The sequence below is a fragment of the Pleuronectes platessa genome, chromosome 15 (genome assembly GCF_947347685.1).
Source record: "Pleuronectes platessa chromosome 15, fPlePla1.1, whole genome shotgun sequence".
In the NCBI taxonomy this organism is placed as follows: domain Eukaryota; kingdom Metazoa; phylum Chordata; class Actinopteri; order Pleuronectiformes; family Pleuronectidae; genus Pleuronectes; species Pleuronectes platessa.
In genome coordinates this window covers 6,758,684-6,784,376 of record NC_070640.1, presented here as the reverse complement: position 1 = coordinate 6,784,376, position 25,693 = coordinate 6,758,684, and the positions used below count along the sequence as shown (strand labels likewise).

General features: G+C 42.2%; 1 protein-coding gene and 1 long non-coding RNA gene across 2 annotated transcripts; both read left to right on the top strand.

Annotated features, from left to right (window-relative positions):
- Positions 1-15,723: 15,723 nt before the first annotated feature.
- On the top strand, positions 15,724-16,584 carry LOC128457662 (uncharacterized). The gene is made up of 3 exons (XR_008341957.1): positions 15,724-15,791; positions 16,064-16,168; positions 16,257-16,584. It is a non-coding gene; the product is annotated as an uncharacterized LOC128457662 (long non-coding RNA).
- Positions 16,585-18,663: 2,079 nt separating this feature from the next.
- On the top strand, positions 18,664-25,693 carry LOC128457590 (solute carrier family 22 member 4). Its single transcript, XM_053442367.1, has 11 exons — positions 18,664-19,188; positions 19,971-20,153; positions 20,718-20,821; positions 21,242-21,396; positions 21,532-21,703; positions 22,647-22,773; positions 22,924-23,024; positions 23,609-23,823; positions 24,511-24,693; positions 24,786-24,921; positions 25,069-25,693. The coding sequence occupies exons 1-11, from the start codon at positions 18,982-18,984 to the stop codon at positions 25,136-25,138; spliced, it is 1,653 nt and encodes a 550-aa protein (XP_053298342.1). The 5' UTR covers positions 18,664-18,981; the 3' UTR covers positions 25,139-25,693.

The window sequence follows — 25,693 nt, the reverse complement described above, 5'->3', positions numbered from 1 at the left end:
TGATCGTCCACTTTTCTTTACTGCACGAGAAAAGTTTCAAGACCGGCATCTTTAACAGATATCTGGGTCTGTACTTGGTCTGTATTTATGTAGCACTGTGCATCTATGTGCAGCACTCGCTTCTGTGAGAAGGGACAATTTGGTGGGGTCGGTATCTTCTTCAAGGACACTTAGAATGAATGGGGAAGAGTGGGAATCGAACCATTGGCCTTCTGGTGAGAGGACAACCGCTCTACCCCCTTTCACCCACAGCCTCCCACAAGATGTGTGTCTTACGGCCCAAATCCTCAGACATCCACTTCACAGATGCTTTGATTCTGAGCATAAAATTGTCAGGATGTAAAACCCAACCTCGTGGTTTCAGCATGTTGCGTCTCATGCAGCTCTATTCCCCTCGAGAACATGTCTATTTTTCAAGATGTGAGTTAATACACATAAAGTCTAATTTTGACTACTCTTTCTGGGCAGAAATAACAGGAGTTGGTTTTATTAAAGGAGCTCAGATGCTTGTTTTAAAGTTCACTCTGTTATTAATTCAGTTCTACATGTTGCCTTTGCCAAGTTCAACTATCAATAAGATTACCCATCATCCTCCTGCTCACATGTTCCCATCATTAGTTTCCTACTGTAAATGTTCACTTGAAAGTCAACAGATGATCTATTTTTATCACGTTTTGTATCCGCCAGACATTTGTTTTGGAACTTTGCCTGTTACTTGGTCCCTTTCGGCCTTTTGGCCCAATGTCCCCACCTCCGCGTCACCAAACACTGCCTGTCCTATATTTTAATTTGGGCCTATTGTTTAATCTGAGTATGTATACTGACAACATAGTAAATGACAATAAACAAGGAGAGGAGATAAATCATCAACTTTAATCTGCTTGTCCAGTTCTTGTGGGTGGTCCACATGTATTTCTCAACTGACAGAAATCATTAATTTGGAATTAAACCACTGTTTCTCTAAGTGCATTATGTGCTAAACTAACTCCAATCATTCTTTAGGACCTCGGTTTATTAACTTTGAAGTTATGAGAGGCTGAATTTAGTCAGATACATTTTCAAAACATGTGTGAAACATGTTTAAACGAACACTTCGGCTCAGACGTCGTTTGGGAATCGAGCCTGTGGTGCTAAATTCTTCACACATTTCTGCAACGATGCTTTACATTAACTGCAAATGTGTTGACGTTCATCGCTCTTCTGGCTTTTCCTGTCGCTGTGTGTGCTCCAGCCACAGAGCAGACCGACTCCGACACACAGGCAGAGCAGATGTCGAAGATTCAAGGGGTTCGTAATGAAAATCAGGAGGTGAGAAGTCATATATTACCCCATTAAATGACCCAGCGCCTTCAGCTCATTCAGCACAAAGAATGAATGTGTGCAGATCAGGGCGAGAAACAGACACACAACAAGAAAAGAAAGCACGAGAGAGGAAGAAGTAAACAGAACAGCAGTGTCTGGACCAACAGATACCTACTCCTCTGAGGGGTTTTCGTCTAATCAGCATTTGCATGTGGTAAACATTAGCAAATGCTTCCCACATGCGTAACCCAAACTGAACCTAATGCAGTTAGAGGGCTCATGTAGGAATTTTCTTTAAAATTGGCGCCACGGGCAAAATCCAGTCCACTCAAGATGTATGTATTTGTTTCAGGAGAAGGGTCAGATAAGTTTACTGCAAAGTGAATTTTCCTAATGTTCCAAATGTCAGCCGTCGAGATACCTTAGACGTTCATCCACCTTTTGAAAAATACTCCTGGAAAAGGTTCATTCATCGTGCTTTAGTTCAGTTTAGTGATGTGAGCATGAAGTAAAGGTAAATCTGTTGTGGAGGAAATTTACTGAAGAGACCCACGCAGCGAAAAGGAAACAAGACAGGCAACAAGAGGGAGCGAGGGAGCGAGGGAGAGGGAGAGGGAGACCGAGGCTTAAACATGGAAAGAATTCAGCCTCTCTCTCCCGTCTATAAACATTTAGTTCATTTTAAAGATAAACACTTCCAGTTGCACAGACACAGAGCTCGCTGTGCTCTGCAGGCTGCAGCATCGCCACTTGACCGACTAGTTCAGTGTCCGTCACTTCTGTGAACTTTGAATATCAATATGCATGTATAATGTGCAGTTTCCTTCAGCAAAAAATTAAGAAGTGTCATCCTCAAATCAAACAGTGCCTCAAATATACAATTCTACAAAGACTTAAGCAACTACCCTATGAAAAAGTATAAATACAAACAAATTAAAGTTTTTCAATTAAATATAAGTAAACACAAGTCGAGGTAACGTGATTGCAAGGAGCAGAACCACAAAGACAAATTCATCTGTATGGAATAGATGACTGTTATTTGTTTGTTTCATGCATTTGTTGTCATGTCAGTTCCTCCATCCATTATCTGTATTGTTCCAAGGTCCCAGGGGATGTGGAGCCAATCCCAGCTGACATCAGGCGAGAGACGGGTACACAGGTCGTCAGAATATGGCCGACATACAGGGACAAACAACCATTAACATACACAGTCTCAATAAAGAGTCACCAATTAACCTTTCCTCAAATCTGCATAACTTGGAGGAAGCCATAGAAAACCCATGTAATTACGGGGGGGAACATTCAAAGGTCTGAATAAACTGGGATTCGAACCATCAACATTAAGGAAACATTGCTAACCACTGACCACCATGCCACCTAATGTCAATATTTTGTATCTTTGATAATAGACAATCACAGATAAACAAAATATATATATTTCTTCCTTGGCCAAACTTGCATCTGAAGATTACGATCAGACTCTTTGTAGCTCAGTGCAGAAATACATTAAAAAAAAAAAAGATTTATGTATTGAGAATAGATGTTTGATTTATCAACTGTAACTTAATCCTTCTTTAGGCTTCACATGGAGTTTAATACCATCTCTACTCAATAAATCCCAAAGATGAAAGTCCAGTTCTGTGTCTGTGAGTTACAGGCTTGTTTTTCTTTCTGTAAATGTGCTGCTCCGGCTCTTTATTCATGTGAGTGACAGCTCTGATCTGCTGATAGTTCACCAACAGGTCTCTGATCCACCGTTAACACCAGGTTCCTCGTTCTTATCCTTTCTCCTGCATGGTCTTTTCTCCTCTACTTCGAGTTGCATCCCAACAGTGTCACTATAGCACCTCACCTCCTTTGTGTTTGACGACACGTCCTGATCTCTCCATCGTCTCTCTTTCATCTTTGCACCTCCCTCTCCATCTTGACGGAGCATACTGTTCATTCCAGGGCTGTGGTTCCATACGGTACCAACCTGCTGCCTGGGACAGCCGTGATTTGTGGAGTCTTACTGGACGTGTGCCGGAGATACCTGAGAATAAGACTCTGTACATGCAGGAGAGAAACATTCTGGCCATTCCTGGTCACGAGTAAATTAGAAACATGCAACATAAATCAAAGGAGTCTCATGAGCAACACACGGACCTTTGATTTACTTCAGAAGAGGGTTTGGTTCGAAGATGGAGGAGACAAGAGACGACCTTCTGTTTTGCTTTAGATTAAATGGCTCCAACATGAATTCCATTCAAATGTGAAAGCAATAATGCAAATGATTTCTTTTTTTATACGAGCGTACACGTCACAAAGAAATATGCATCTCGTGCATTAAAGTAAAAATCGAGTTGTAGCTTTTGAAACATGGAGGAGTTCACGAGAGGAGCTCTGGGTTTGTCTTTCAGTTATTGAGGATTTTGGTCGTTAAGGATGAGATTCATGAGGATTCTTCTCAAACGTGACAAAACGTTTACAGACAGAGCAACAGTGCTCAAGTATTTGGCAGAAGACTATAGGCGACATCCTCGGTGAGAAATCTGCTGCTTCAAAATGATTTTTTGTGATTATAAAAACATCACACACAAATTGGCAGAGCTTTAATTTAATGGCGTTGTGTTTTTTTTTTACATTCATGATTGCACATGTGTTTGATATTGTATCTTCATTGTTTTGGCTGCGTGAAGGGATGAGACTCTGATGAGTCTTGCTCTGATTCTCATTGGGTTTTGGAAAAGAAACAGTGAGTGATCTCGAGATATGCACAAAGTTCTCAGAGGAGCAGTGAAGTCTGGTGAGGAAAGTCAGCAGCTGGTCCTGAAGAGGTTGGCTAAAAAAGATTGATGGCGGAACAAAATGTTAACTTGGAGTGAATAAACCTGTGAATAATCAAGAAACACAGTTTTCCCAAAATAAAATAAAGGAACGAGCCGAGTGGAAACAAGTTCTAGGGTCTGACTTGAAAACTTTGTGCCTTCATGTGTGATTTCCGACCCCAATTATCTTTTGTTTAACACAACATCACCTAATTCAACTTGATCTGTTTTTATGTTCACTGAGGAAGAGATAATTTTCAGTTCCATTTGTTTGTCAGATTTACTGAAACGGCTTAAATCTGTGTTGACAGAATCAATCGAACGCAGTGAAGTGCGAGACCATTTGCTCTCCAAGTGATTTCTAGGTTCGTTTGGCTGCCTAATCTTATTAACTGGAAAAAGCTTGACCCCATCCGGGAATTAAACTGCTCCCATTGAGCCTTAAGCTGGTTTCACTCAACTACAGGTAAAAAGGAATATTCCAGTATCATGTTAAAATCAACAATAGTCAAAAGTTTCTGCGAATTTGATTGGACCAAGACCGAATCCACACATCTAATGTTGCACAAAAGAGAAGTGACGTGACAGAGCCGGCATTGGAAAAGAGTTTCGGCATCTAAGTTTGTTTTACAGTCAATATTTATCCATGAAGGCAACATTTAAATTGCACAGAACATACATCACATGTGCTGCAATGCATCGAGGGAACGTCCTCTGACGTCCTCTGTTTACTCTGCACAGTGTAAACAGCCAACATGGCCGTCTTCCAGTCAACAAGGAGCCATGGCCACAGTCACTGTTGATCTCTCGACATATGCGACGCATCTCTGCTCTCACACGTCTAAATAAATGTGGAAATAAAAAAAAGCTGAAACAGATGGCTCGTGTTTGAGACATTCCCGCTCTCACCAGAACCTGGCTCGCTGAACGGTAAACTCACCGACAGTGAGGACGGATCAAAGCGGTGCTGGTTTTTGATGGAGGATTATCTTGTCGATCTGAATTTTTAAAAATATGCACGTATATATCTTTGTTTCTGTGAAGAACGCCTTCTGAAACAAACCAGTGGGAATGTTTATGGATTATAACAAATATTTGTGTATAAAAAAAATGCACATTTTAAAAGGAAAAGACAGTGTAAGGACTTTGTAAAACATTATATTCTATGCTGTTGAATCAACCTTACTCATAAGCAAGACAGTGAATGATTGTACTAACAACCTGCACGGTGGGTTTTCAGGGAATACTTTCTTTATTTTTCAATAAAAAATGGAGGTTACCACATGGTAAACTGTGTTGGCATGCTGGGAATCTGAACCATAGACTCTACCTGAAACAAAACAATGGACGAGGTGGATTTCCACAGCCTCCACTGAGCCAGACACACTTGCATAAAAACCTGTTACTGGTCAGGCCTCTGTGTTTAGGCCATTTAGGCACCGATAGAGATTTAGAGGCAAGAGACAGGAAAGACCAGTTAAGCCGATCCAATCAAAACAAGTCAGCCAAAACGGTAAACAGATGTCGCCAGCCGTAAAGAAGTCTCTTGTCTTGTTTTTTCCTCCCTGTCTTTTATCCAAGCCTGGAACTTTGTCCTTTATACTTCCCCCCAGTTCTCTTAATGTCTGTCTGTACTTTTTAAAGGTCTTTTTAATGACAAACTCCCGACAACACCCTAACAAGAAGCAGCAACGTGTCCCAGTGGATACCATAGTGACTCTGTGAGAAGTTCCACCACTGTTGGCTCTACTTGACAAACACTGCAGGAAACGAGTGCCAATTCTTTCTCTCTTTCTTCTTCGTCTCTTTATTCCTCTGTCTCTCTTCCCCTTTAACTGATTGAAAAAAGGTCTCTTTCTTTCTGCAAACAACTCAGGCTGGATGACGTGAAGCGGCCGGATGAGATACTATCATCACAGGAGCTAAGTATAGGACAAGCAGACTCGTAATTCCATCAGAGGTGCCTGTCTGCTGGAGGTATTTGTGTTGCTTTGGTCTCTCTGTATGAATCACACAAACACAGGCAGCGAGGACAGTTCATCTCTTCACTTCAGCATCAGAAAGAATTGAATCGTACAACTCTTTAGTTTGTTGTATAAACTTTATCTAGACTGAAACCTGAGATCTTTGACTGTGCAAAGCTTGTTGTTTTTGTCTTTTCAAAATAAAACTCTACAAAACGTTATCAAAGTTTAAACACTCACTTCATTTTAAATGTAATTAATGAAACGGTTTCAGACAGAAAAGACAAATGAGCACTCGGACTACATGTCAGATGGACAGCCGATCCTTGGATTAATGTAAACTAATATTAGTGATCACAGCGAGAAGGTTCCTGGTTCTAATCCCAGATTGGCAGGGGGCTTTACCGTGTGGAGCTTTCTCCTCATGTCTGCGTAACTTTTGTCCGGGCACTGTGCCTGGCCTCCTACCAGGAGGAGTGGAGTAGATGAGGGATGGATGGATGGATTTTGGCAGCTCCGATTTTTAGCATGCAGTAGAAACAAAGAAAAAACAGCAGCAGTATTAGAACTTTCATAAAACCACATTGTTTGTGTCGTACACGTTATTTTCTGTGTGCTACAGGTAAGCCAAAATACTAGATAGAATACAGTGTTAATACAAGCATATCATCCATATCTTGGGATCAACAAATAGTTTATTTAAATATGTGGATTGGTTGTAATCTGGTCAGCGGTTCAACATTTATTACGTTCTGCTGCATGTCAGTTGTTTCTGTTCACGTGCATGTTTACATTCCTTACATCTTTTGAAGCTCTTCATATATTTCGGGTTCTGTGCCAAATGGTATTTCATGCCAGTTCCCCTTTTCATGAGTCTGGCTATAATTTTTTTAAGAGGTTATCCAACTCTGCTGATGGCTTCCAAGATCATTATCGCTTAGAGTTACCACAACAGAACAATCATTTGGGAAACATGATATATCTACTTTTAAAGTGGCAATAATTAACATTTCAACAATAAAACTGTATCGAATGCCAACGTGAGAACAATGTGTGCATGTGAAAAGGACCTTTTGAGAGGAAATACCACCTTAATCTGCAACTCCCATCAGCTGTGGAGTTTTACAGCAGGTTTAAGTATATTGTTTATTTCTCTGGCTCCAGCTTCACCGTGCTGGTCACGTGTCCGGCTGCAGCAGGCGGCTGCTTCCAGTGAAAAGGCTGTAAAACTCCACAGTGTGCTACCTGCTTGGTTCTAAACAACAGCATCGCCGAGTTAGTGAGAAGCTGCGGAACATCTGGAGAGTGAGACAGCCGAGGTAAAAAGAGAGTCAGTGTTGGAGTTGTATTTGCCAGATGGTGAAAAACACAACTTCACATTTGCTACATTACTGGGAATAACTGGAAATTCACCTTATCAAGTTAAAGAGCGATGATCTTTTAAAGTCTCATAGAAAATAAAGTCTCCATGTTTTATCGACAGATGTATAAATCTTTCATTTCATATTCATCAGCTTTAAATGACTTTCTTACAACAGGGTTAGTTGAAAAACAGAAGTAGTCTGAGAACACAGAAACTATTTGCTCACACACACACACACACACACAGTTTTAAGTTATCCAGGTTTGTGTAAATGACAGGGATTGTGTAATTATAGTTGTGTTAATATGACATAATGTGCAATCCATCCCCAGATGCGTGGGAGTTTTCTGCCGACCGCCTCGATGAAACCATGCAGCTCCACCGGCAAACATGAGCTCATCTCCACCTTCAGACTCATAATTCAAGCTCAGAGCTTAAAATTTGATTCATGAGCGTGAAGATTTCAAGTTTCCTCCAGGAGACAATCTCCATTAGCCTCCGTTGTACCTCACCAACAAAGATTTCTTTGAGGAAGAGTAGAACTTGAAATTCGTCTCGTATTTCTCATGGAGTAACTGCACAAATATTAAAATAATTCAAGTCATGTCAATTTATAATATATATTGTAAAGCTCGTTTCAAAATAACAGATGTTGACCAAAGTGGCTGAAAGATCAAACAAACAGAGACAGGAAATTAATTATTGGCAGCAGCTATTTTTAGCCCCAACATGGAACAATTAAGTAAATGACTGAACAGAATAAACAATGTGTTTCTTCCTTTTTGTTTGCCGTCTCCATGTTAGTGGATCGAACTCAAAGTATCTTGATACCGCGGCTCCATCCCTCGGTCACTACAATGCAGACTGTGGCTCACAATGTGCAAAATGGCCTGATCGTCCGATCTAGTGGATCTAGTGGCGCCGCAGCATCCTTCTTGATGCTCAGTCAGTTAAAGTTTGGACTTGTTATAGTGAATCACGTTGTGTAAACCAGAGGGGGTCTGACTGGAGACAGGCGAAGTTTGTCGAGGCCCCTGCGGAGCGCACACCTGTTCCATCCTGTTCCATCCCCTGACGCACTGCGCAGGCGTGTACCCCCTGATTGAATTTGACTTGTGTGTGTGGGGGGGGGGGGGGGGGGGGTGAAGAGAGGTTCATCCACCGAGGCTGGGGCCTCCACAAGAAATGTCTGGAGCCTGGTGAGTTAGGATTAATTTCAATGTTAGAGTCAATCTGGAAACTGTACTGACTCTCACACATCCTCATAACACCTGGTGGGTTCTATTTTAGGAGTTGTGTTTTGTGTCAGTTGTTTGGTGGTGGTATGAGTCAGCTGTTTATGAAATGCATTGGTTTGATCCCCACTGCTGTGTGGATGAGCTCAGCAGTTCCCTTAATTCAAATGAAGCTGCACCAAATTGCACAAACACATAAATAGCAGTCCCATAAACATGCCCAATTTTTCCAATGAATAATTACCTGGGAAATATGTAAAAAAAATGGAAAAAAATTATCCTGATCAACACCCTGATCCGGATCAGCACCAACATTTTATGAGTTCTTTCCTGACCTATATTCCATCCATCCACCAAGTTTCGTGATAATTTGTCTCGTTGTTTTTGCGTAATCTTACAAACAAACATAAATGGACATGGGTGAAAACAGGACCTCCTGGGCAAAGGTCAAAACACTCTGGTGATGCCACAGCAGAACTTACATTTTAACTTTTAAAAGAAGGTTCAGAACAGAATGTACAAATGGTTGCTCTTCACTTGTTTGGTGGAAGTTCACAAGTCTCAGAGGATTTTCAGATAGAGCAAAAGCTAAAGTGTCAGTCGGACCACCCAGTTTCCTATCTCCCACTCACCTTGCCCCGTTACTGGTAAATACACTATAATTGTTACACTGTCCCGTTTTTTCAGAATCATCCAGTTAAGCTTTGCCTCAACTTTTAAGAAATAAGTAAAAATCAAATTTTTATCAAATGTCGTTCTCCACAGACAAAACCAAAAAATCTGAACAAGAGCATTGAGCCCATAATGGATCATAGAAATTCTTCAAATAGCTGAAAAGTGGATGCTGCCATAGCCTAAGCCTCCATTTTGGCCCATGCTATTGTAATAATCATTTAACTCATTGTTACCATTGTTACCACAAATCTGACAGCACATGAAAATAACTCTACGAAAGCCTGTGGCTGCTGGAAGCAATGAAGTGGATATGATTGATCAAATCCATCCAAAACAGAAATTTAGCTCTCCTCTAATGCCGAGCCAGGCGTTCCCATGCAGCATTTGTTAAGTGTTTTTATAAAAAAAGGAAATAGCTCCATTAAGCTAGAGCCCTAAAATCCTAAAGGACTATTCCTGACTTTAATTATTGGCTTATCAAGACCAAAACGCAAAAAACAGCTCGCCACCGCAGCCCACACAAACACATTTGTTATGAATCAACACACAAGTGGGCCGCTGTCGGATGAACTTGTTTAACTTTGCCCGCGCTTTAATCTGAGGGGCATCAATCTTCCGCTCTTCGAAAATAAGCCCATAAAGTAAAGTTAATCTAGGGCAAATGTATCCGTGTCGGTTACCTCACCACACCAACCCTAGCAGGTCCCACAGATGAGAGGCCAGCGAGCCGCCCTCCTGCCAGATGACAGCACTTTGTTTGCTTGGCATTCCCATGGTTTCCATGGGCAGGGGCTGGAAGGAGGTGCATGGATGTGGCTGTGTGTGAGGGAGCAAAGAAAGAGCGACTGCATGTAGGATCAATTTGTTTACATGAACATGTCGTGCATATAATTGGGCATGTGCACGGGGAGCTGGGAGCGCTCGTGCTTGTTGGAGTTCGCCTGGGATCGTCTAGATGACGATCCCATTGGACCCTCTGAGCTGCATCACGCCTCCTGTGAAGATTGGGACATCACTTCGTTCACGGGATCATTCCTCTGAAACTGCAGTGACACGATACTTTCTAGCAGGTTCGGTGTGGGCATGAAACTGGTTCCCTCTTTGGACACTGGTCCCATTGTGTTTTGCCCTGACACAAATGCTTACTTGACCATTTTATTTGTTTGCAATTCAGGCTGGGCCATGACAGGTTATCCTGGGTGACAAAGCTTTTAAGGTTCGCTGTCAAAACATTTAAAAAGAGACATGTTATTCTTATAATCGTGTTTTATTTTTCCATTTCTGCAGCTCCTCTTCTCAGCCTCTGTCTAAAACTCTTGTCTCTGTAAGGTCACGCCCCCCTTTAAGTCCAGTCTGCTCTGATTCGCCGAGCAGGTCAAAGTGGGGCATTGTGATGTCACATATAAAAGTAGCACCTACTGATGAGTAGCTTCAGTATCAGTGTTTTCTGTGAAGAAGAGGAGCTTGTTTTTTATCATTTTTGGATTTTACATACAGATAAAATCTACATAACCCACTAGAGGAAAGAGATAAACAGATAAAGCACAAGCGGTGCCCTTACAAAGTAAATTATAAAGCAGTGTTTCTAACACATTAAATTAATGTTTAATTTCTGGGATTCATTTCAGCTGTTCAGTCAGCTGTGACTTCACTGTTGTTTATGTAATACATTTCTTAATTTAAGGCCTCCCCCCCTAAGTGCCTCTTAGCTGGGTGTGTCAGGGTGTTCAGCCAGTTCACCCACCAAAGAGCTTTCACTGGGAGATAAGAGCCTCCATTGTCTGAGTGACCCCGGCTGAGCCCGAGTTGGCCAGCGCTCTCTCCTACTGTGCATAACGCTGCATTAATAACATTGTTCACAGGCCTTGAACTCCTTTATCTGACTTCCAGCGGAGAGAAAGAAACTCGCAGCCACTGGGTGTCAAGTGGAAAGCAGGAGAAGGGCTGGGAGGGGTTGATTGGTGGAGAGGTTTCCGATAAGAAAAGACTGATGGCATGAGGAAGCTTTTTCCCACACCCTTGGCTCATCAAGTGAACATTGTTGGTAGAGGCGTGTGCAGAGAGAGATCTGGGCACCAATTGCTGAACCTTGACCTCTGACGTCTTTAATGCATGATGGGCCAATTGGCAGACCGGTTGTTTTGAGACTTTGCCATGAAAAACAAAAAGATATCTAGGACGACCCTGAGAAGTGACATCTTCTGCTTTCATGACACCGAAGGAAGGTTAACCAGTGCTTTGTTTGAACATTGCTACTTTCATGACTTCAGTTAAATCGATGTAAACGTATCCAGGGCCACCGTGCTCGATATATTATCTTAACAGTTTGAGTGGGTGTGAGAATTATTTATTCAATCTGTGGGTTTTGTCCGTCCAGCACCTCGTTCAAATTTAGGGTTTTCCTTTGATTATTTTGCTTTCCCATAGATTATTTTACCTTCTCAAGCTCATTTTCCTCTCTCTCTGACTCCATTCATTGCTTATATTTTATTACATTTCATTCATTCTTCTTCCCTTTCACCACTTTTCCAGCTTTCAATGCCCCTTCATTTAAACCAGCTGTACAGTCTATCGTCAGTATTGGACCAGAATGCTTCTAATGTTATTATTTATATATTATTGTAGTTATGATTTGTGTTATCGCCAAAGTATAAATTGGCATAAGGACATTTGGTTATGGTATAGCCACGAGTTGAGGATTGCCCAATGTGCTCCTTTCTGTCTTCGAAGACTAAAATAGTTTTTTGGGGGATGTCGGTGAAAACAAATTCATAACGTTTGTAATACAGACACTGAATTGTACTGACCACGGACTGAGAGCAGCAGTTCTGTTCAACAGAACAAACCTCAGTGTTTCCAGGATGTAGCTGAGCGGTGCCGCAGTCAGCTGAGACACACATAATAATACATGTTAGAGTCTTTTGGCTGTGGCGAGGGAGGCCTGCTCTTCCTCCTGCCAATGCCTGACCACTGAATCCCAGACAGCCGGTCTCCCACCCAGCCCCCTCCTAATGGTGCGTTCACGTCAAACACGTTCCAAAGAGAGATTACACACATCAATGCAAAGACGGGATTTCCGTCTCATTGGCACGGGCAAAGCCAATTGCGCGTAATTCACTTTAGCTGAAATATTTGAACTCATGCAAACATTTCTCGTGACCTGATGTCGTGAAAACCAATCAGGACAGAGCATGAAGCTCACCGGACTCAGATCCTGGCACGACCCAAGCTATGTGATCAAACCATCCACTGGTCAGTTACTGGTATCGTTGGACATGTCATCCAGACACAGCTCTTGGAGAAGACGGTGAAATTCCCCGAGCTGTGTGTGTGCTTCTGGATGGTTTTTGTGGACCCACACACAACAGCGCTGGCTTCTCTGGCGTTTACACAAAATGCACAACTTGCATTAGTAATGTTAATAAACACAAATGAACCCGTCAACGCAACGCACTATCCTCCATGGTAAAGTAGTGCACTTTCTATACGTATGATGCTTTGTTTTTGTTATAGAATCCAGGAACAACGTATGGCCTTTGTCGAGCAGCTTTCAAAGTGGATAATTGTTCCAACAAGAAAAACAAAAATTTTCGCAGATTGTATCTTCACATAAATTCAGAGGGGGGATCCTCGCACAAGAAGAAGGGGACAATATTGTTCTCTCATCTTACCCACTGGATGTGGCTGAGTGTATTAATGCTGGGATTGTGTTCCCCTCTCTCCCCTGGCTGGCTCCAGGCTTTCTGCCAGGTCCATACAGTAAAATCCTGAGCCTGAATGGAGGACAAAAGCTGCAGCTGTGGAGGCAGCAGGCAGTCAGACAAAAGTAAATGGAGCCATTCTCCAAATCAAGGCCAACTTGCTGGACTGCTGCTGCAGTTGTTACCCAATTACTCCCAGGCCACATGTTCTCAAAAAGCAGGGACGTCAGGCCGAGGGGGAAGCCCTCCTTCTTTCCCCTGCAGCCACCCCGTAAAAAAAAGCACTGGAGGGGGTTGAGAGGGAGGGGTGGAGCGGAGAGTAAGTGTTATTCCATACGACCCAAGTGTAAAGTCCGTTTCACATGTTGTGGCTGTGGACGAGGGCTGACATGTGTTGTGGTATGGTGGGCTGAATATTCTAGAATTCAACTGGAATCCCAATATGAGATGACAGGGAACCTACGAGAGATAGAGAGATGATTGGTTGGAAGTTAAATGAAGGAAAACTTTCAGGTTTATGTGGACTGCTTCACTTAATTTATTCTACGCCTTTAAAACAGCCACAAGGTTATTTAGTAGTTAAACACTCACAAGGTAAATCCATGTAAAATCACTGAGTGATGATGAGTATGGAGAGGTGTCGGCTAAAGACTGATGTGAGAGTTTATATTGTAAGCCACTGCACAGAGTGGGATTGGTCAACTTCTTTGACCATGTGTTGGAAATGTCACGCCCCTTACCCCGAGGCATCAGCTGTGAACACACTGCAGCCACACGGGGAAGGTTGCAGTACCAATTCAAGCCAGACATGATGCAGGTCATTTGACCATAGGAGAAACATGCCATGACTGCATAGCTGGCATTGTTTCAGTCCCAGACATTGAACTCAGCAAATCTTGTTCATGCAAGTCCAAAGATATGATCTGTTGTGCAGTAGGTAGTTGCGTGTTATTGCCCCCCTGTGGTGGTTAAAGGTGAAGAATTCAACAACACATGCAGGTATTTGCAGCCTGAATGGATTTGAAGGTTAGTGAGGAAATTATTCATTCATCAGTTTGAAAGTTACCAAAGCTAACTGCATTAAAAAGAAGAAAAAGTAAACAGATACGTGGATTACAGTGGTTTCCTTTCTCTCTCTCTCTCTCTCTCGCTCTCATCCGGGTACATGTGATGGCCTTTGTCTCCATCATGTGGTTAAAGACGATCACTACATTACCTGCAACTCGCAGTCATGTAGGATAACTGGCAAACTAACCCTAACCCAAACAGAGGTTAGGATGAAAGAATCACACGGTAAGAAGAACAGGTGCACAAGTCAAAGTGGGAATGCAAATACAGCAGAAGTTACTTTCACAAAAAAACTGTGATAAAAGCAGCAAAAACCTTATTTTCAATCACATCATGTTGTGTTTAATGTCAGGTTTTGCACTGTAATCCATAATAAACAGGAGAATCATGTTACACTGAAAAGATGCTGCTATCACTTGTTTACATAAAGGTTAGAAATTCACCTTCGGAATATGAATATTGTTTGTATCTTTATGTTTGCAAAGGATGCATCATTGTTTGGGAGCCAATTACGCCTTAGTTTCGGCAAATAGGACTTCAGACCCCGACAAGTCCGGCAGGGCTCGGACAATGATTTCGCAGTGAGGGGTTCATGTAGTGCTCGGTCACATGGACTGGTCCGATCCACTTGATCTTTTTACCCTGCGCGTGCCTGTAATCGTGGAAAACATTGGGCTGTGGTCAAGGCGGTCGTCGGGTTGGACTCTGGCTTGCTTATTTTTCTCAGTCGGGCTCTGTGGTCGGGTCGGACCAAAAATATCCCCCTGACCCGCACCCTAATGTGCACTCAGGTGCATTGTTATCGACTGGGTTGGGGTTTGTAACTAGGGTATGTGGCAGTTAAGTGTGACTTAGTGCCCCCCCGCCCCTTTGAGTGACCTTTGACCCTGTGGTGCTGTAGATGGTCACTGCAGTTGTTTTATAGCATCTGTAATAATACTAATAATAATATCATATTAACAGTATAGCTGTTTCAAGTCACAACTCAACAGCTCCCATGTGCCATACCACAATGTGACAGGGAATTGAAACAGTTTTTTACTTTTCCAATAAGAAAAAAGTACCTTAAGATGATTTCATCAGAGGACAAGAGATGATAATAGACGTTACTGTCTCTTGATAAAGTGTGCAAAATGTCCCAAGGTCTAACTTTGAGGTAACTTTGAGTTTCTTTTCACTTCAGTTTTTGTGTTTCAGCGCTGCCTCTACTGTCTGTCATGTTTGCCCTGTCTATTCCTGCTGCTGTCTGTATTTAAACTGACATGGAATAACCCTAACCCTAACCCTAATTTTAGTAAGTGGCTCAGTGAGAACTTCAAGAAAACATTCCAGAGATGTTGCCTATAAGGTCCATATGATTACAGGGAAATGCAGAAAGAAAAACAACATTGCAAACAACATACTCGGCTCTGTTAATTCACAGCCTGCATGCAAGAACGGGAAAACCTAGGGTGTGTCCTCCCGCCTCTCACAAACGAGTGCCAACCGCTGTTGAGTGAACAGTGAAGTTGTCACTCAAAAGGAGGGATTATAAAACCCCTGGTAAGACAGGGGTGTTAAATGCAACTTAACCGGTTGGTGTAGGTATAGAATGAATCCTCACTCATGTCCGACATTACCTTGAGCAAACAAAATCATCTTTACCAGGAAGACGTCCACACGCAGGTGAAACAGATGTGAGAACTCAAGTGTCCCTCTTGCCCTTGGCCTTCTCAGTAACTTCATGTCGTTTTTATGTTGTACTCATTGTGCTGTAACTTTTAATATAAACCTTTATGTACTTTATTCATTGTTGTTTGTCTGCTGATTGTTGTTCGACAGCCATTGGTGGTTATAAATATATCCACATAACCCTCAGTCCTATAATTATACTGCAGCTCTGCACGCACACAAACAAACACACAGAGCTGTACTTTTCAAACTCCTCTCTCTCCCCCGCCTGCATTAGAGCAACAATGGTGTTGGTGACTGATGTTCTGATGTTTGAGCCCATGATGATTGTAAACGGCCGACTGAACATTCAGCTCTACACAGACAGACACGATCAAACAAAGTATGTATTTATAATATAATTATAATTAATCAGATGTGATAATCAATTTAACAGGTAGTGTTGTTTATCTCTTACTCACAACCCGCAGGGACGAGACTGACGATGATGCACGTAGAGGTGGAAGATCTCCGGACTAACACCGTCACCAGTATTCACACCAGAGGTCCAGCTGAGAATACAGCGTATTGTAGAAGAGTGACGGTGCTCACCTCCAGCAGGTTGAACAGCAGAGCTCAACCAGTCGAGGGAACACATGAAGAAGTGGGGCAGCAGAAAGAGGAGAGGGATTTTGCAGAGGGGCACATGCTACTGATTTCACTCGCTCTGACATTGCCTCAGTTTCCATCATCCCGTTCTGGCGGGGCGATGGGAGGCAGTCATATGATTTGTACAACAACAACAACAGAACTCTCATTTAGAACAACAGTAACACTCCTACTTGTTTTCAAAATTGCAAAAGTCACCCTAATGAATACTGTGCTCAAAACAATAAAGAATGACTATGAATCAATGCTGCTTCCATTATGTGGGGTATACAAATAATATTTTATTTTAAGACCTTGGGTTTTGATGAAATGGGCCTGCTTAAGAAAGTTAATACTCTCTTAGATTGCAACAGAATGAATAAGAGTTATGAGAAGAAAAAAAAGCCCATTCTATTTTATACAGTTAAAGAGGGTAAGAAAGGGACGTGAGACGATAAGAAAGAGAGGAATGAGAGAGCGGAGGGGAGGTGCCACTGTGCCGTGCAGATTAACCATATTAGCAGAGAGTGACAGTTTAATTGAAAGCTAAGACTTTTCTCCTTTGTCTTTTAATCCCTCTTTGTTTTCATTTCTAAACCGCGTAGATGTTGTCATGGCTTCATTCAGTCAGATAACTACCAAGTTTGTAGACTGACAGAACACTTACAGGGTTTAAGCTCCATCTTGCAGTGAATCACGTTAAATTGCTTTGTCGAAAACAGGACTGTCTAACGCGGACAATGTCCCACTAATGGAGGAATGTCTCTGTCAGTATTTGCATTTCTGAATCGACTTTTACCTTCGCTGGTTTGACGAAGGTAAATTATCACAGATAATATTCTTTTATAGAACTTAATATAAAACAAGAGCAAATGCAGTTTTCTTTCATGTTAATTACTTACAGTGTAAAATTGGTTTTAATAATCAGGAGCCAATAACTTTTTATTTTCTTAAATCTTATGTGCATATCCTACACGTTGAAATATGTGCAAGGAATATTTTATTGAACTTTTTGCGGTGGGTTGACCTCATTCATTTGTCTCATTCCAGTGAGTTCAGTTACTGGCGGATAATTTCTGTTTACTATGCTTTTGTGAACAAGGCGAATACAAATTATCAGAAAAACTAATGTTGTCAGGCTTTTCTTTTAGGATCTAATTAGATTTTTCCTGGAAAAGTTGTTTGTGTTCTTCAAACGGAGAGAAGTCCTCACGATGAAAACTTAGAAATGACAAAGCTTTGTTATTTTTAGGTTCTAACAAGAGTCCAGCAGGAAAGTCAGTGGGTATAAAATGTGGTACAACTTGTTCAGTTTGTTGTTTCTCTCAAACCTGAAACTTTCTGCCCATTTGTTGAACACTGAGGCAGGAGGTCCCTCCCCCAGTCTCCTCTGAGGTCACAATGAGAAAATGCTGCTTCCAGGAACTGTTGAGACATTTTGGACCATCCTCACACATTACTGTATATGCCACTCTATATTCTGTATATAGTGTATATTACATTACATCTGTACTCCATTAGGAGAACACCGCCTGTCTAATTCCACACATTCTCCCTTCTCTCAGAGCAATATCCAAGGTCAGGTTATAGATAAAGGGCCAACTAGCAGTATATAGGGTCTAAGCTGCGGGACTTTCATATCTAACGCAGATGACACAGAAGCACCGGAATCCAAGTCATTTGCGTGTCCAGGGGCGAGACGTAAAGACACAACGTGAATTAGGAATAGTTACTTTAGGCCAAACTGTCCGATAGGATGCAACATAAAGTGACAGCAGCTCTAGCCGTTCATGGATGTGCTGCTGGAATGGATGACGCAGGGAGAGGGAGATATACTGGGATGCTGTGGGCGACATCTTCAGACTTGGGGGGGGGAGGGGGGGGGGGGAACAATTGCTCATGTAACTCCTTAAGAGTGCTATAGGCAGAACTTCCACTGAGACGATGCAGATTTCCTATAAGACAAATCATTTATAAGATTAAATAAACAAAACATTGTGTTTTTTGTATCAGGTAAGATTGCTGCATCGTACCTGATCCTCTTAGGTAACAGATAACACATGACAGGGTTGTGTAACTTTTGAAATCCAAACGTCTTAAAATGCACAATATACCTATGACAATATAAGCTACCTGTTAGTTCCTGCTCCAGTTGGACAGTATTGGCCTATAAAACAAGCAGTGGGTGTCAGTCCGCCTCTGTAACCTGAGCCTGAGAACAGAAACCTGAGATCACCTGTATTATTGTTGTCCTACAGGTTTGTCGGAGAAGGCCTAGCAGCAGAGTGCTCATGTTGCCTTTTGCGTGCGCATCCGCCACTGGATAAATAGATTACGCGAGAGAAATGCAAACTATTGTCCGGACTGCGCCCAAGTAGACGTTTGCCTTGTGCAGGGCGGGAGTTGCGTGTGCAGTTGGGCGGGCGAGGCACATCCCAACACAGCCTCGGGGCTTTTTTGTTCAAGTTTGCCTCATCTGGACCACAAACATGGTTGTGCGCTCAGCTTGGCACCAGATGACTCCGCAGGACGCAGCTACAGGAGACGACCGGAGAGGAACCTCTGACGATGAGGGATTACGATGAGAGCATAGCTTTCCTGGGGCAATGGGGACGTTTCCAGCAGGTCGTCTTCTTCCTGCTCTGCTCCACCATTGTTCCCAATGGATTTGGAGCTTTCACCCTCGTCTTCCTCACGGACATGCCGAGCCACCACTGCCTGGTGCCTGACGACAACCTCACAGAGGACTGGCGCAAAGCCACCATACCAGTGGAGGTGAGAGCTCCATCTCATTCATTTTCCTCAATGAATAGGGGCATAATAATTGAAATATTGCAATAGAATATCATTCGTAAAACATTTGTATTCATTGTTATTTGATAAGATAAGACTTTATTTATATCAAAGCTCCAGCTGGCTCCAAAATTACAGTAACGCTATCAAATAAAACAGAATACAGTTAAGTAAAACAATGAAAGTGACAAATAGAAGTTTATAGTAAATGAAATAAAGATAGAGTATATGCGGAGAACCGAAGAACCAGTGTTCAATAGTTAATATCAATAGCTGCATGAGACAGAGAAACTAATACAAACACACAAAGTGGCAGTGATTATAAAGGATAAATAAGTAATTCATATGGGATATTACACCTGACCTGTTAATGAAATAATGTAATAATGATGGTGGTCATTATTGCACATGTTTGGTTATGACGCACATGAAGAAAGAGAAAGAACAATTTTGCACTTCTCTTGTGTTGTTTGTGTCCAAAACATCAGTTGTGCAAATCCACACATAAATTCCAAGTCATTTCTTTGCTTTGCCAAAGACATTTCTGCAGAATATTTCTAATTCAAGAATTCAAAGGTCAAATTCGTAGGCAATTTTGTTCCTGTTGTATCCGAAGATAATAGAGATACAGGTAGTGTATGGATATAGTGCCTAATTGATGCCATATATTTCCTTTGTCTCGTTATTATTTTACCCAATATGTTATGACAGATAATATTACTGCAAAATAAACTTGTGACTTGTGTTATTTTTACCACTGTGAGGTGGTGAATGGGAAGGAGGAGCAGAGCAGATGCAGCAGATACCGGTTGGATGTGGTCAGAAATCTGTCGGCTCAGGGCTTCGTGCCTGGCAGGGACGTCAACCTCACCGACCTGGAGCAGGAGGCCTGTGTGGACGGGTGGAGCTACAGCACGGACACATACACATCCACTGTAGTCTCTGAGGTAAGGGATGTGTGCGGCCGAGGCTGTGAGTGAGCTTCTTGTTATATTTGTCTCTTGCGGTGTCCTGAAGGTGTTTAATTAGTATACTGTCTCTGCATAGGCACATCAGCCTCTCCCTGTATATGTCTCTTTTGTCCCTGCAGCATCTGGGTGCGTTAGAAACTCTCCCTCTTTGTTCTAGTCGTACTGAAATTAAAGCGGTCACAATAAAGATGTTGACAAAATGCTGGGCCCAGGATTTCCTAGGCTCGTCAAACCTTGTGCAAATGTACCTTTAGGTCATTTTTATTAACTTCCACATGTTTGCATGGAAACACAAGAATGGAATTTAGTTTTTACGAGTCCACGTGTTGCGTTTGACCTGGAAAAAGAAGACATATTTTTCTCAGAAAGCCTTGAAGGCAAACGTCTCCCACGTGCACATGTGGATCAAGAGATTTCTGTTTAGGAAGTGTCCTTGTTGTGCAAACAGCAATGAAAACAGAACCTCCTTGGGCGCAGGTCATCATATCTTGAAGTCCGTGCAATTCCCTTTGTTCAAATGTTAATGCATTGATATTTCAGTTTAACCTGGTGTGCAGTGAAGAGTGGAAGCAGCCGTTAACCGCCACCGTCTATTTCCTGGGAAGTCTGTGTGGATCTTTCTTCTCCGGGCTGCTGTCAGACAAGTACTCAAACACATGCACCACATGATATTACTGTCAAGTTGTAATGTACGGGTTATTCATGAAAAAACTCCATAAAGAAAGACAATGCACTTTAATTAATATATGTGATGTGGCAGTTGAAGTCTTGACATTTGTATCTTTCACCGTATATTACCTTATACCTTTGTGTGCACAAAATCAGAACATTTATTTTGGGAGACTTTGGGACTTTAGGTTTCCTTCCACAAATGTTGTGGTGCATAACATTTCTATACTTTAACTACAATACAATTTTGAATGCAATACTTAATATTTTGACATTTATTATTAGACTCAACTCAAGAACCCGAGTGTTTCCTCCACCGCTGACGATATTCGCAGTACAACATTTAGTCTTAGACAACTGTACAATATCTTGATTTATTTGACTTCTCCCTACAGATTTGGAAGGAAGCCTATTCTGTTTGCCACCGTCGCACTTCAGACGGTTTTTACCTTCATTCTCGTCTACTCTGCCTCATGGCTAATGTTAACCATCCTCCTCTTCATCAATGGTTTGGGACAGATATCAAACTTCGTAGCTGCTTTAGTGCTGGGTAAATAAATATACGCTTCTCCTCTGTCGTCACACACTTTCGAGATTTACAATGAGAGTGTAAATAACTTGGTGCATTTCTCCTCCTTGTTCCACACACATCACAAGGGTTGTATTTCTTTCTCCCTGCGTGCAGGAGCTGAGATCTTCACCGGCAACGTGCGAGTCCTCTACTCATCTTTAGGCACGTGTTTAGGTTTCACCATCGGCTACATGATGCTGCCGGCCTTCGCTTACTTTATTAGAGACTGGAGATCTCTCACTCTGGCTTTGGCGCTGCCAGGCCTGCTCTACATCCCCCACTGGTGGTAAGTTGTAAGCACCCACTTCAAGGAAGCACATATTTGTGGTTACCCTACTTTGGAGGCTCATGAATGGAATGCTTTGTCTGTTACCAGGATATAAGTGTGTTTGTTAGGAAGAAGTTGAATTCATTCATTATGATTCAACTTCATAATGAGTGATTCGTGACCATCATCGTGACCAACAGTCCCAGTGGAGCTACACTTTAGGTGAAACCCCAGACAAAACAGCGATCAGTGTCCCAGGAATTGGGAGGAGCAGAACAAAGCTTATACATGTTTAACATGTTTTCATCATGGAGTTAGAATTTCCAAAAAGAAATGAAGCAACTGAAACAAATGTGAAACTAAAGTGAAGAAAGCTGTCAATGTCTTTTTTGATTATAACGCGGGTCAGAGTGCTGTTAATCCTGTGAAAGTATCAAACTACTGAATCTACTGAGAAATGCACAGCCTGTATTTGTAAACTATGTAAACTGCATCCATCTGGTGTCTGCCGTGTGGAATGTGGTCTCTCAGCCCCGGGTGCAGCACCCTGGCATGGCGGCTTGCAGCTAGTTAACCAGAGACTTTATGAAAAATGAGCTGAGCCTCTTTGTTTCCTGGTTCAACAGCAGCTGGGTGGATCTTTACTCTCAAAGATCACAGCCTTCCAAGAAACAAACTGCTCTACCTGGATGTCCTTGATATTTACCACACCACTAATGAGAGCTTTCAGGAAGGCCCGCTCATGCACAAACGTGCACAAACATGAACAGTGGCGTGAAGTTGCACCTGAACCGGCAGATAAACTTGAATTACAACAGATAGAGAGTTTGACTGAATTCTCTGCTCAGGGCAACAGTACCACACTATATTTGTATACATTGAAATGAGTGTTTGCTGCTGTATATTTAATTCATGTTGTAAAGTTATTGTCTTTAGATCCACTGAAACTGTTGAACTGCAGGTTCATCCCGGAGTCTCCTCGGTGGCTGCTCTCTCAGGGACGAGTGGAGGAGGCTGAAGCCATCGTGAGAAAAGCTGCTAAATGGAACAAGCTGCAGGCTCCTCCCGTCATCTTTGAGATTTGCAGTGTAAGTTGATCTGAACCCTTTTGGCTGTGAGGCTGAGAAGTACAGTATGTGGATGAAATACAGAGACAAACCCTTTGTTTTGGGAAGGAATAATAATACAGAGCTCTTTTACCATGAACACCTTGAGCCTGAGGTCCTTGTATCTTGCAGGAGGATGAGGATAAGACAGAGGTGAAGGAAAGCCACAGTTTCTTCGACCTGCTGAGGACGCACAACATCAGATTCACAACAATCCTTCTCTGCTGGGTATCGTGAGTTTCACTTCATCATCCTCACGCTGAGATCCTCTCCAACCCTGTCGACAGTTTTAGAATTCCAAGCTGCGATGGCTGAGACAGCTCAACATATTAGAACCAATGAAGAGGATATCTTTCACTTTGGAAACACACATGTTTAGAAAAGAAAAGTGTTTTCTGAAGGACGTTTTTCCTGATTTACTTTAAAATACAGTTTTTTATTTGAGTGAAGTTTACCACCAGATTAGGTACATGTATATATATATATATATATATATATGCATTTGTCTTTGTATGTGCTTGTTCACGTGTATGTTTATCTATGTCCATGTGTGCACTTATGTATGTGCATGTGTATATATGTGTACATGTGTATTTAGGTGAACGTGAATATGCATGTTCATAGACATCTGCATGTGCACATGTATGTGTATTTATATATGTCCATGTGCATGTTTATGTGTCTGGGCATGTTTATATACATGTGCATTTGTATATTTATTTCCATGTGTATATGTATTTGCATGTGTATGTGATTGTTTATGAGAGTGTACATGTGTCTGTGTTAAAGGTTATTTATATTCAGATTTCTGCTGTAGGTTCACCATGATGACCGGATACTTTGGCCTGTCCTTCAGCACGGCCCAGCTCCACGATGACCCCTACATCAGCTGCTTCATCTCAGCAGCCATAGAGGTTCCTGGGTACATCACCAGCTGGGTGGCGCTGCGATATTTTCCACGACGATCAGCTATGATCTGCATCCTGCTCATTGGATCAGTGCCACTGTTACTCATTCAATTTGTACCTGAAAGTAAGTAAAATCCTCATTAGCCTACAGGAGTTATAGCTACTAGTTATAAAGTGTTAGTGGTACAGTTGGAGCCTTGAGGTGATCTGTATCAATATGTTGTTTCAGTGTCGAATGACTGATGAGGTCTGGTTTCAAACATCACTGGTCTTTTCAGAAAGGGCTTAATTTATTTTGACACTAGGCCTGAACTACACTAACTAATTTTTTCAGTGTCGATACCATGTATGTTTAATGCAGCATCACTGGATAAACAGTATTTAGAGGCTGCTTCAAGGTTTGCAAGCCGCCAGCTCCTCCCAGTGCTCGCTTCTTTTGAAATCCTAAACAACGTCCAAAACGCTGCACAAGTCTTCACCTGCAAATGACAAATCCATTTCATTTGCACACACTCATAGATAGCAGTCTCCTCAACACACCAGAGACAAGAGCCGTGAACAATTAGCCCCGTTGTCCAGATACAGGCCCGAAATTGAAACAGTGATTTCTCGGGACCATTTTTCAGGGAGCAAATTGCCACCTCCCTTCAAGCAACATGGAAATCCGATCGGTAGATTTTGCATACTCCTGCTGACAAACAACAGGACTGCAAACAAAGCTCCTGGGCAGTGGTGACTAAGAGCTCCAGGCGCTGTTGTGTTTCCACTGTGTTGTCTTTGGTTAAAAACAAACTCCCCCCTTGTCTTTCAGCTCTACCACACATGTCTCTTGCTCTGGAGATATTGGGTAAATACGCTCTCACCGCTGGCGTCTCCATGATATTTACCTACACCTCGGAGCTCTACCCAACGCCGCTCAGGAACACGGCCACAGGAACAACGTCCACCATCTCCAGAGTGGGGGCCTGCTTCGCGCCGTTTTTGTTGACGCTGAGTGAGTACACACATTGGCGTTTTTATTTTTTCACCTCCCATGAGACCCAGAGCCCGTTCTCCCATCTAAACGTCCCCTTCTCCTCGGTGTAGGGATCTACCTGAAGGGCCTTCCTCATATTGTGATGGGGTCTCTGTGTGTTGTCTCCATCTTTGCCACCCTCTTCCTCCCCGAGAGTTTCGGACGACCTCTACCCGAAACCATTCAAGCGATGTACAAAAGAGAAAGGTATTCTGCGTCAGAAATACATATGTTTTTTCTACCCACTGAATTTGATTGGCCAATGCATTGAATAACTACAGGGTAGAAGTGATTGAATTCAGAACACTACAAGTAATATTGTTTTTGTCTGTTTGTCTTTATTCCTTCTGACAGGATACGGTGCCCATGCATCAGTGGGGGGGAACAAAACGTCCATGTGCACTACCAGGACAGTCTAATATGATTATCAAGTGTTTTATTTATTTACAGTGATTTTCCTCTGTATCAATATCTCAAATCACCTTGAAATGTTACACAACAACCCGTAGGGTGGAGCAGCCGTCTGCCTCGAATTGGAGCAGAGAAATATTTAGAGTGAAGTTATCCATGGAATTGAAAAGGTTCAATGAGCTCTTTAAAACATTTTGTACACAGGATTTTAAACACTATTCTGGATTTTACTGGGAGCAAATGCAGAGAAGCTTAGAGTGGAGAGATGTGAGGTTCCTGTCAGTGTTCCTGCTGCAGCAGTATGGATCACCTCTGACCTATCGGGACGTCCTGAAAATAGAGAATTACAGTAGTCCAATCTACAGGGAACAGATGTTTCTACTCGTTTTTCAGCATCAATCTAAAACAGGGTATCTTTGAAACCCCAGCAGAAGAATGTGACATTGAAAGAAGTTGAGTAATACATCTTAGAATTGTAAATTGATTTTATAAATTAGGTTTCCATTGTTTCAAGAAATGTTACAGAATGTTTTAGTTTTTTTTACATAAATAAACAATTGAAAAACAA

What these genes read in the sequence shown, in the direction of transcription:
- LOC128457590 (XM_053442367.1), top strand. Translation starts at nt 18,982, where the DNA reads ATGAGGGATTACGATGAGAGCATAGCTTTCCTGGGGCAATGGGGACGT. An exon ending in CGTAGCTGCTTTAGTGCTGG is followed by an intron (nt 21,397 to 21,531) that starts GTAAATAAATAT and finishes CCCTGCGTGCAG; the next exon opens with GAGCTGAGATCTTCACCGGC. An exon ending in TCATCTTTGAGATTTGCAGT is followed by an intron (nt 22,774 to 22,923) that starts GTAAGTTGATCT and finishes TGTATCTTGCAG; the next exon opens with GAGGATGAGGATAAGACAGA.